Here is a 12,803-nt window from a genome sequence, read left to right as displayed (position 1 = left end):
TGAAAAGTGCTGTGGCAGCAGAAAGGGCATCCTTTTTCCAGGCAAAAAAGAAGCAGCCACCCCTTTTTGCCCAGAAAAAAGCTGGATCGGAACTACAGTGTGCGATTGCCACAACCCTGATCCAACGCTCAAAGGGGTGGCACAGAACCCCTCCTTTGGGGCAATCTGTTTCGTCTCAGAGTCTCTAATCTAAAGTTGAAAGTGTTGTCCAGATACACTTTGGTCAGGTACATGTTGCAGCGAACATTTCTTCCTTTTTTCCTTCTTCTAGTGATGTACATTTTTGCTTATTTTGTTCTTATTTGTTTCTTTATTTAAAGTATTTCTACCACACATTTCAGCCAAATAGGGTCCTAGAGGAGTCTACATAACATTAATGCAGCAGTTCCTTGCCCTAACACTACAATCTAAATAAGACACAGCATAGAAGGGAATGAAAGTGGAGGAGGGGATTGTGTCCTTTACTGGCTTGCACAAATGAAGATTTTTTCAAGGGTTTTCTCCCAAGAAAGGATGCAAGAGTTTTTGTACAATTTTCAATATTTATTTATTGCTTGGCTCTTTTACAAACACTTTACTTGTGCAAAAATGCTGCATAAAATATACTTTTTTCAACATAAAATACTCTGTTTCTGTGCACACGCCTTTTATTTTTGCATATAAAATTTTCACAAAAAGTTTTGTAATGATAAAAATCTAATGGTGGTTGGCCCTTTGCACATTTTTCCACATGGTTTCTCAATATGTCTCACCCTTTCTCATCAAGGGTGAGAAAAATTGGTAGTATTGTTTACATCCCTATTCTTTTTCACATCTTCCCCAAATCTCTAGCCATGGGATCCTTTCTACATTGAAACTGTAAAACTGAATCTATGCAATTAAAACCGAGAAATGTGTTAAAGCGTTTCTTCATAAAGCTGGTAAGGAATCAAATGATTAAAGTACCTTCAGGTACAATTACTTCCAAATTTGTGTGTGTGTGTGTGTGTGTGTGTATGCGTGGAGAGAGAGAGAGAGAGAGAGAGAGAGAGAATGGGTACCAGAAAAATTGGAAGGGGACTATAAAAAATTCCAACACTTTCTTGGGCACAGATCTCACCAATGATAATAGCCATAGCAATTTGTTTTCCCTAAGGTGTCCCAACCCCAGTTGATTGAAGAGACAAAAGAAAATTTGCTGATAAATACCTTCTGCCCATCATCCTTACATACTGGGAAAAAAATCAATTTTGATAATCTCAACAGTATACCTGAAACGTATTTCCCAGCTATTATGGCATTATGGGGTTTTTTTTTTAAATCTATTTTTACTCTTCATCTTCTCTGTTTACTTTGTTCTTATTCCTATTGTTGTTCTTAACTGATATCATAATTTAACACTTTCCATATATGTTAATTGCAGCAAAACTAAATAATTAGAAATTATTCACACAAAAATGGTGAAAATTTTCCTGAGAAAATGCTGCAAAGTGATCCCCCCCAGAGATAAACAAGCTCCTACATCCAATTGTTAGACTAACTGAATCAAAGGGAACAGGGTAACTCAACATTTATATAAATTCCATTGGTTCAGTGGATCTACTCTGTTTTGAACTCACAGTTGGATTTAGCCTCATATTCAGTGATTTGAATCACTTAGCTACAGCATGTTCCTATACATACTTACTGAAAGTAAGGGGTGAAGCAGACCAGCACAATACACCAGTTTGGGGGCGACATGGAGACATGGCACTTAAATGCAACACACCCCGACAGCACCTCAAGCCAGCATCAGGCCACCTGCCTGATTGGATGGTGTGCAGAATTGCAGCACTTCACCAGCACAGCATTTATACACCTCATGCTTCAGGCGCGCAGAAAAGCTGCCATGGCGGCAATAAGCCCACCCTTTTCCCAGCACAAAAAGGAGCAGCATTTTGCCATTTCTTTTTGCACTGGAAAAAAGCCAGATTGAGGCCATGGTGTGCGGTTGCTGTCACCCTGATAAGGCGCTCAAAGGGATGGCATCAAGCCACACCTATATGGCCATCTGTTTCAGCCCTAAATTCCATAGAACTTAACAGATCTTCTAATTGGTTATGCACATTGTTGTCTTGGTGTACGCTCTAACAGGAAAAGCTTAATGTTCATTTTAAATATACTAGATAATAGTTACCTGTCATATAAAATAGACATTGCAACAAAAATGAATTGAAATAAAAACCTAATCTGATAGGCCAACTTCAACTTGCAATTACTTTTCATTGCAAGTATGCAGTTTTGGTCTACCATGTTATGGAGCCTATCATGGGAGTTCTGATTGCCTATAACTCCCCTAAGAAATAAAGGAACTAATTGTGTAATAGTCATGTGTGTGTGTGTGTGTGTGTGTGTGAATTAGAGGGAGGGAGGGAATGAATTCAGAGTACTTTTTATATTTCCAGCCTTAATTTACTATGTTTATAGCAGATTGTTCAGCTAAAACTGGCACTAGGGTGGTTTCCAATAAAACAAATTGAAACAATTTTCTGATTCTCTCATACACATACCTAAATAGAAATCTAACAATCAATGTGCACAAAAAGTCTTGATAGAGCTGGACAAAAGAGCTGTCTTCAGAGAATATAGGTATCTTACACTAGATTATTTCAACGTTCCCATGGGTATGCTATAAGTAACCACTTCATAAAACAAGAGCCGGAGGTGACTGGCCAAACTCCAATCAGCATTGTTGCAGGTACTGGTAGCTTGTTTGGACTGCTGTTGTCAATAGAAAGTCCATGAAGGGATAAAGAAATTGCATGGTCAAATAACAGCAGAAATCTATGTCCAAGGAATCAATGCATAGAACTGTACTTTATCTGCAGTATTTTGAAACACTGCTTGGAAGGAATGCAAAATAGAAACCCACTCCTCTGCTAAAACAAATGGAAAGTCTACTGCAGCGGTGTGTGCATGGTGGGCTTTTTAAAGTTTTCTAATGCATGAATCAAAGGATATTATATACTTGACTGCTATCACTTGTCACCTGACTGTGATAAGAAAAACATTCTTGTGAGAATCACTTTATTTCAAAATAATGTTTTATTTCTCCAATATCTTCCATCACTTTTCTCTGATCTGAATATACATCTACCCTGTGTACAAAGTCATTTAATGCAGCATTGACAAAATTGTAATCAAAGGGTATTGACAGAAAGATGTGAGGAAGAAGAGGAAAGAAAGTATCTTTACGCACAGGTCCTGCTGTGCACAACACAATCAAATTCCTTCATAATAACTGATTGATGGAATTTAGCAGATAAGCAGTGGAATCTGAATGGAATGAATAACCATATGGATACATAAAAAGGACAATTCAGAATGCCAATTGTGCAGCAAAATTTGTGTTCTTTACTATATACTGCTTAAGTAATAAATAGAAATAGCATCTTCATTCTACAGCAAAAAAATTAAAATCATGTTTGTTAATCATACAAAACAAACATCAAGATTGTGGCATATTGTCAAGGATTTTAATAATAAATTCTTTAGGAGCATCCCTACTTTAACCTCCATGTTTATATGTTTTGAAATTAGATTGATCTCACAGTTTTGTGAAAACCACAGAGAAGTAGCAGCATTAGCCAGTGGCAACCTAATAAATGCAGTCTTCACAGGTGGGAATGGTAAAGAATTTTATTGTGTTAGAGTCTCAAGGAAAGGAGGCTTTCACCAGCTTCTGAGACTTGTTGTAAGATAAAATGCACCTCACATCATAAATTCAAGCACTTTTTTTAGGTTTCTAAGGTGTTTTGGTAAAATAAAGTTCACTCAGAACAATATGAACAACTAAACGTGCATACAGTTAGAGGGAGGTAAATGGTCAGTGTGAAAAAATGCATCCACTAGGTGATATGTTCTTTAAAAGGCAGAGATAAGAGAAGATAGGCCAAAAAATAAATATGAATTTCAGTGTGGGGAAAAAAATCAAGTATTAAAAGCACATATGAAACAAAGAGATGAGTAGAAATGCAGGCAGGATTTAAGAGATACACAAGAAAACTAAAACAGAAATGTTCACAACCCTACTCATATGCTGAATATTGTACTATAATTTTGGGCAATCAGAGTTCAAATCTTCACTCATTCATGGAAACACAGTGAGTGAGTTTGGACAAGTCACACTCTCTCTCAGCCCAAGAAAAATGCAGTAGCAAACCCCCTCTGAATAAATCTTGCCAAGAAAACTCTAGGATAGGGTTGCTGTAAGCTGGAGTTGACTGGAAGGCACATAAAAAACTTATAGACAAGAATGTGCTTCATCTAGTCCATAAAGTGGTTAATGTAAATGCTAGAAACATATAGACACATGAGGAATGTGTGTGTGTATATATATATATATACAGTTGTCCCTTCACTTACGCAGGGAATCTGTTCCACCCTACCACTACCCCCGCATAAGGGGAAAAATGCAGATGCTCAATCCCCATTCAAGTGGCGGCCATTGTCTTTTCCAGCATGCAGCGCTACAACTTCCGGTGTGGCTTCCAGTGTATGCTGGAAGCCGCGTAAGGTGCGCCTGCATATGATGTGTGCACACTGTATTCTACACGTTTACATGAAAAGATAAAGTACCATGTTTGCTAAAGAAATTATTTGGGGTAGCTGTCATTGAAATTTAATTATCAAGAGAAATATGTTGCTCAGTGTATAAAAGTATTCGCATCTGCATAGGATATGGAATCCATGTCATAATAATCTTCTAGTTTCCAATGCAATGTTTCAAAGGTTGGTCTTTCTCTGGGTTCAGCATTCCAGCATTGTAACATGATGTTATACAGCTCTTGAGGACAGTTATCTGGCTGAGGGATTCTGTACCCTTGGTCCAGTCTCTGGAGTACTTGATAGCCCATCCAACCTATAATATAGTTTTTTGAAAAGATAGATGATACAGCACTTGTAAAATAACAATCTATATTTTGTTAAAATAAATGAAGTATCTGTAGTGATTCTACAAATATCATTATTCAGTGATGCATTCCCTTACAGAAACTTTAAACTAATTTCTCTGGGGATATTACAGTGCACCCTTCTTTTACACAGGGGATCCATTCCAGACCCCCCACCCCCCCCCCCCCCCGTGTAATACCATTGAAAATGATGGGGTTTGTGCCTGTGGCACAGTGTGTGCGCCATTTCTCCTTCCAGCACAAGGAAAAGAGCCAATTGGCTGGCAAACCATAAAATAGCAAAAATGGTTCCTGCTAAGTAAATCTGGTAGACTGGAGTCCATTGGCTTTAAACTGTACACATTACAATTCTGCCTAAGGTTAAAACAAAGATTTCTCCTCTTGCCTGTTGCCCCTTCTATACACAGAAGACAATCAGATTGGCAATTGAAGGGGAGATAGGACAGGGTCCTCCACTGTACCATGTGGCATAAGTTACAAAATGTAGAGGAGGCACTAATCACTGTTGCCACCAGCCCAGGCCTCAGTCAGTCCTAGCTGCAGGATCGACCTTGATGTTGTTTCAGTCTTTCAAGAATTTTCATTCCACACATAGAATTTAAAATTGTTGCCAAAATTGGGAATACTGAGAAATGAATTGAACATACCTGTTTCCAAACATGCACTCACCTGCATAAGGCATCTTTCCATATGTCATTATTTCAAAAAGGAGTATTCCAAATGACCAGACATCAGATTTAATGCTAAATCTATTGGAGCGGATTGCTTCAGGGGCTGTCCATTTCACTGGTAGCTTTGTTTCATGTTTGGCTTCATACACATTTTCGTTTTCTAGCTATTAAAGTTTTAAAAAGGAGCAATGAAGTAAAATAAATATTGAATATACACTGCTATATAGCATGCAAGGATTTTTTGTATCTTTTCTAACATACATTTTTGCTTTAATACCATATGAACCATCTCAGTGAAAATTTGAAATGGATTTAAAAACATTTAAACTTGACAATGAAAATACTGTTACTTCCTTTGTATCATATATTACTTTCCTCTGCATCATATAATTATAGATATATTGCAATGGAAGGAACCCCAAGTTATTTAATCCAATTCTCTGTTCCAAGTAGCACTAAAGCACCATTGTTTAAAAGACTAGCAAACTATTATTAAACTTTTGGTTCTCCAGATGTTTTAAACTTACAGCACATTCAGAATGATTGAAAAATGTAAGATTCTATTCCTGTTCTTTTTGATTTTATACTGGGGTAAAATAAACCAACCTAGGGAGCTCTTATAAAAAGTATCTGATTGTACCGAGAGCTGACAGAAGATATTCTGAGTAGAAAAAAAATGTGTGTAGCTCTCTTAAATAAAATAATAAAGAACAGGAACAAAATCTGAGACTTTCTCGCCCTCACCAGCATATTTAATGGGAAGGAGGCATAGAAGATGTACTCCAAATATTTGGAAAGTTAAAGGTTCCCCATTCCTAAATTAATGTGAAGGTTGGGGTGGAGATGAAAGTGAGCAGAGAAGGATTATAAGATTTTAAAATATTATAGGCACAGAAAAAGGGAAATGGAAACCAACTGAGAAATAGATACTGTAATTTCATAAGATGTCTGTGCTGTGTAGGAACAAAACAATGGCATTTCTTCAGGTATGTGTACGATAGTAACAGTGTTAGTAAATACATTTTTGTGGCTTGTATGCAATGTTGAGTGAACCTGAGGAATTTCACAAAAGGAAAGTTTCCCATCCTTTTGCCCCCCCCCCCCTTTCACACACCATGGTGGTGGAGGTGGGGTCATCCTGAAAAGTGTGGAATGAGGAGGTAGAAAGGACTACTAAGAAAAGGAAAAGATGAGAACATTTTCTCCATGAATCCTAGATGTAGATACTTAGATGTATGTCCCACTGAGTTCAATGGAATTTAATCTCAAGGAGGACTGAAGCCTAAATTATTTTATGAATTAATCCTGAGTTGTTTTATGATTCATTCCACTCTCACAGAGGCCCAACTAACCATTCAAAGAGGCCTAAGGGAAACAGCTACAGGGCAAAGGATGGGAGAGCTATTTACCATATATACCCAACCACAAGTTGTCCTCATGTATAAATTGAGGGCAAGTTTTGAAGCCAAGATTATGGATTTTTATATGACCTGTGGATATATTGAGGGTAAAATTTAGGGGCACATAGCAAAGGATCTAAAGGATGAAGCAAAAGAAAACAATGCCAAAAATCCAGCAGGCATAACTTTGTGTGGTCACAGTAAAGGCTGGATGGGTGCAAGTGTGTATGTGTGTGTGTGGGGGGGGGTACTTCCAGGACAGATCATGCTCTTGCCTTTCACTAGGGATAGTTCCTTTTTTAAAATAAAAGTTAAGATACAGTATTTACATTGACCTGTGGATAAGTCGACTCAAGGTTTTTTGATAATTTTTTTACCTAAATTTCTAGACTTATACATGAGTATATACAGTATGCTCTAAGCAAAAGTTTATAGTTGTTCAGAAGATAGCTTTCTTATGGATTAACTGGACTATACACTTAATAATAACAACAGAAAAATTGCTTATTGATTGTTAACCAAGCTGTTGATATCCATGACATTTGAACATTGTATTTAACCAAGCAGAACCAGGCAGATGGACACTTTGTCCATTCATGTTTGGCCTTATTTTGCCAAACAGTCTACATGCCATATTAAAATGTCTAGGATTAACTGGAGGCCTAGCGCTGAGAATCCTGGATTTGACAATGACAGCAGTACAAGCTTCCCACTGGCACCAGAGGCACAGGACTCGTGTCTGGTCTTCAGGAAGAAGACAAGGCGACAGCAAGAGTTAATGCATTCAGCAACCTTTTTGTGTGTGTGATTAATTGCTGTCACTGAAGGGCCATTGACTTTGATCATCATCATTTAAATAGTTCCAAGCCTAAAAATGCAGATTCCAAGAGATTTAAATTAATATATTGGTTCAAAGTGGCACCAGTTAATTTAGGAAAAGTAAGCTGACAGACACTGGAGAATAAATGGAGAATTATTTACTTCTAATTGAGGTTTTCTGAGGTTAGTCTGCTTTCTTCTTCAGACCTACTTTCTCAGTTTTTTTACTGCACATTCTCTAACCCTTGGGAATATGTTAGGATGTTCTGTGTTTTTAAATGAAGTCTGCAAGTGCTGATGTAAAATTATCACATTTATACCAGCAGTTCATTATTTAATAAACTTTTAAAATGTAAGTCAGTGAACTTTCTAAATTTTGAGTTTCCAAAACAGAATGCACACACCCTTGTCATAAGGAAAATGCCATGCTTCTTCAGAGAACATACAAGACTCCTTCAATAAACTTTGATTCTTTGGAGATCCCTTGCTGTACCTATGGCTGGAATCTGTTGGTGCCTCATGCTGATGCACCTTTTGGACCAGAGTGTAGTGGTAGCAGGGGGGAAAAGGAGAGAAAGCCACTTTTGTCTAAAAAGGAAGCTGCTCTGCCAGCTTCTTAAAGGGCAGCATTCTCTCCTGATGGAAACAGCTTTCACTGCCACACACAACTATACTGCAGTGTCCGTGGCTGTTTTACCTCTGCTGCCTCATTTCTACTCATATTGTTGCTGTGACCACCTGCAATGGTATAATTATGCCTGTGAACATGATTGTAGCCTCTATGGGGCTAAACAGACCGGCTTGAAGTGCCAGTGTGGAGGCACGGCATTTTGATGTTGTGTACCCAACCACATGGGAGGGGGTGTTACAGTGCTTTGTTGGTGCAGCATCTAGACGTACTGCACCAAAGGAGTGCTGAAAAGCCATCACCACTGCAGCAAGGGCACCTTTTTGCCAGTGCTAAAAGGAGTGGCATTTTGCCATTCTTTTTAGCGCTGGCAAAGTGCCAGATTAGGGCCGGATCAGTTGCTGCAGCCCTGATTTGGTGAGGAAAGGGGATCAGGATGCTACCCCAAAGAGGCAATCTGTTTCACTAATAATAGTAATAATAATAATAATAATAATAATAATAATAATAATAATAATAATAATATTTATTTGTATCCCGCCCCTCTGAGAACAATCAGGGCGGCTAACAAAGTTAAAAATACAAAACATATAAAATCCCTGGTACCCTCCCCTCCTTAAAAAAGTATTAAATTCAATGCAATATTTAAAAAACAGAACAAAAACAACAACAAACAAACAAACATACAAGTTAAAAACTGACCAGAAGGTCAACAACATCGATGCGTAATATCTATCTCTCCTTCCATCCACTCTCCTAACCAAAGAGATCTGAGGGTCAGCCCAGCTGTACCACAAACCCTGTTTCTGCTCCTATGCAACGCCGGGTCTGTAAAAAACAAGACCCACATAATTTATTATCTTCTGCAGGATAAAAACTGCAACCTAGTGTGCATTACTGAGACCTGGCTTGGGCCTGAGATCAAAGCTGTGTGGGCACAGGCCCTCCCAGCTGGGTATTCAATTAAGGACCAAATCAGGTTAGGTGGGCGGGGTGGTAGTGTTGCCTTGATTCATAAAAACACTCTCTCCTTAACCAGGAACCCTGTCCGGAAAATGGGTTACATCGAGTGTATCTACCTGACCCTGAAGGCCAGAGACAGTCTGGGGATTCTGTTGGTCTACCGGCCACCCCGTGCGCTAACAGACTCCCTGGCCGAGCTGACACAGCTGGTTTCGGAACTGGTGTTGGAGTCCCCTAGGCTTCTTGTCTTGGGGGACCTCAACATCCCTTTCGAGGCCAGCGATGTTCCAACAGGTACAGCTCAGGAGTTCATGACTACCATGACTGCCATGGGCCTGTCCCAATTGGTCTCAGGACCCACGCATTGCACTGGTAATACCCTCGATGTGGTCTTTAGTACGGACATGGAGTCTCCGTGGGCAGAGATTTCTAATATCTCTGCCCTGTCATGGACGGAACATTTTCTAGTTGAGGCTCGAATCAAGGCTTCTACCTCTAGCCCCCCCAGGGGTGGCGGACCTATTAGGATGGTCCACCCTCGATGGCTGATGAAACCCAAAAGGTTCCAAGAAGTCCTAGAGGGGTATATGGCTGGAACTGACGGTGATTCTGTTGATGCCCTGACTAACATCTGGGATACTGATCTCTCCAGGGCTATACACAGTATCGCTCCCAAGCGTCCTCTCAGGCCTGCTTCCAAAAAACAGCCCTGGTATACGGAAGACCTCAGGGAAAGGAAGCAGGTTCTGCGATGACTAGAGCGCGACTGGCGAAGACACCAGCACTTAGCCGACAAGCCACTCCTGGACTCTCATTTGAAGGCCTACGGAGTGGCAATAAGTGCAGCAAAGAATTCATTCTATGCTGCACGTATTGCGTCCGCGGAGTCACGTCCGGCAGAGCTGTTCAGGGTAGTGAGGGAGCTGACACAAGTGCCCCCTCCCTGAACCCTGTTTTAGAACCATCTAAAGCCTGCTGTGACAAATTTAACAACTTCTTCATGGATAAAATCTCACGGATAAGGGCTGATCTCGACGCCAGTATATCTTCACAATCTATTAGAGAGGTGTCCAGAGCTTCCATGGCCCCTGTTATACTGGATCACTTTGAGTTTGTCAGTACCGAGGAAGTGGACAAGATCCTTCGAAGCGTTAGGAAGACGACATGCTCTCTCGATCCCTGTCCCTCATGGCTGGCGGCTCAGGGGGGATGCGGTGCTAACTATGTTGCACCGCATAATTAATACATCTCTAAGAGAGGGACAATTTCCATCAAAATTAAAATTAGCAGTGGTCAAACCCCTGCTAAAAAAGACCTCTCTAGACCCCCTGACTCAAACAACTACCGGCCTATATCGCTGCTGCCATTTTTGGGTAAGGTGATTGAGAGAGCGGTGGCCTTCCAGCTTCAATCGATCTTGGATGAAACGGATTTTCTGGACCCATTTCAAACCAGCTTCCGGGCGGGCTATGGAGTTGAGACTGCCATGGTCGCCCTAGTCGATGATCTCTGTCTGGGCATGGACAGGGGAAGCGTGTCCCTGTTGGTGCTTTTGGACATCTCAGCGGCTTTCAATACCATTGACCATGGTATCCTTCTGGAACGCTTGAGGGAGTTAGGTATCGGGGGCACTGCGCTCCAGTGGTTCCGTTCCTACCTCTCGGGTAGATTCCAGATGGTGCAGCTGGGGGATAAGAGGGCCCTTACATCTGGTTCCCTCAGGGAGCGATTTTGTTCTGATAAGAGGGCCCTTACATCTGGTTCCCTCAGGGAGCGATTTTGTTCTGATAAGAGGGCCCTTACATCTGGTTCCCTCAGGAAGCGATTTTGTCCCCCGTGCTATTTAACATTTACATGAAACTGCTGGGAGAGATCATCCGGAGACACGGGGCACAGTGTTATCAGTACGCTGATGACATCCAAATATGTTTCTCTGTGTCTCCGACTGATGCAGTGACTAGGGATGGCATCTCTCCTCTAAATGCCTGCTTGGAATCAGTAATGGGCTGGATGAGGGAAAACAAACTCAGTGTGAATCCAGGGAAAATGGAAGTACTGGTGATAGGTTCCCCGGATCTGGGTGGTGAGATTTGCCATCCTGTCCTGAACGGGGTCTCGCTCCCCTTGAAGGACTCGGTCCGCAGCTTGGGAGTGCTCTTGGAGTCTTCGCTCCAGTTGTCATCTCAGGTGGATGCGGTTGTCAGGAGCGCTTGTTATCAGCTTTGGCTGATACGCCAGCTGCGTCCCTACCTGGACCGGGGGGACCTTGAAACTGTAATACATGCTTTGGTAACCTCTCGATTGTATTTCTGTAATGCGCTCTACATGGGGCAACCCTTGTACCAAACCCGGAAGCTACAGTTGGTGCAGAATATGGCAGCGAAATTGGTCGCTGGTTGTTCCAGATCTGACCATATAACTCCCATCTTGAAAGATCTTCATTGGCTGCCGATTCGCTTCTGAGCTCAATACAAGGTGTTGGTAATGACCTATAAAGCCCTAAATGGCTTGGGCCCAGGGTACTTGGAGGACCACCTCTTCCCATATAATCCGCCCCGCACACTCCGCTCAACAGGGATGAAATTGTTGGAGGTCCCAGCAACACGCTATGTGAGGACCTCACAGAGGGCATTTTCTGTCATGGCTCCAAAATTCTGGAATAGTCTCCCAGACGAGCTCCGCTCCACCACATCTTTAGGTCTTTTTAAAAAGAACTTGAAGACATATTTCTTTTTCCAAGCCTTCCCACCATGAAAAATCATTCTTTCCCTTACCCCTTTTCATTGACAACCCTGGATTGTATATATTGACTTCCCCCCTTTTCTCTGGCCCTTTGCTGTTAGTGTTGTTGTATTGTTTTTAATACTGTTTTTAACTGATTTTATTGGAATGTTTTTATATGCTGTTGTTTGTCGCTTTGATCAGGTTTTGGAAAAGCGGGATACAAATAAACTATATTATTATTATTATTATACCAACAAGCAACCAGTGGGAGCAGCAGTATCTTTCCCAGACGTTTTTCTAAGGCCGGGTTCGCTATTCTGGGAAGGTCTGCCGGAAGAGATCCGTCTTAACAGCCTTTTTAAAGCTGTCTAAGGATGTAAGTAGACGGATCTCATCCGGCAGGCCATTCCACAGTCTGTCTCCAGCAAGTGCCTCTGGAAACTTCATAAGCAGAAGACTCTATCATGGTGATGGCCAACTACTCTCGTTTCTCGCCAGTATTCATGTAACCAGAACCATTCTGTTCTTAGATAGTGTGCTTAACAACCCTCACCTACAGGCAGAAAATAATTTTGCAATACCCAAAATGTTAATAATCTATCCAACTGGTGGCCATTAATAAAAACATAAAATAGAATTAGGAGAAAACTGGGACTATTTGGATTGC

The 12,803-nt window shown here is 40.9% G+C and overlaps 1 protein-coding gene across 3 annotated transcripts in view; it reads right to left on the bottom strand.

The window, feature by feature from the left end:
* Positions 1-533: 533 nt before the first annotated feature.
* The window catches only part of FRK (fyn related Src family tyrosine kinase), a 129,255-nt gene continuing 116,985 nt past the window's right edge, over positions 534-12,803 (bottom strand). For 2 of the 3 annotated variants that reach the window (XM_042445326.1, XM_042445328.1), the window contains exons 7-8: positions 5,601-5,766; positions 534-4,879 (exon numbers count right to left, since the gene is read on the bottom strand). In XM_042445326.1, the coding sequence (XP_042301260.1) occupies positions 4,665-4,879; positions 5,601-5,766 (381 nt within the window). In that variant the 3' untranslated portion in view covers positions 534-4,664. Of the gene's footprint in view, positions 4,880-5,600; positions 5,767-12,803 lie in introns of those variants that run through there. The other variant, XM_042445327.1, reaches the window with a different exon arrangement.

The sequence above is a fragment of the Sceloporus undulatus genome, chromosome 1, assembly GCF_019175285.1.
Source record: "Sceloporus undulatus isolate JIND9_A2432 ecotype Alabama chromosome 1, SceUnd_v1.1, whole genome shotgun sequence".
Classification (NCBI taxonomy): Eukaryota; Metazoa; Chordata; class Lepidosauria; order Squamata; family Phrynosomatidae; genus Sceloporus; species Sceloporus undulatus.
This window is presented reverse-complemented; position numbering and strand designations above follow the sequence as displayed.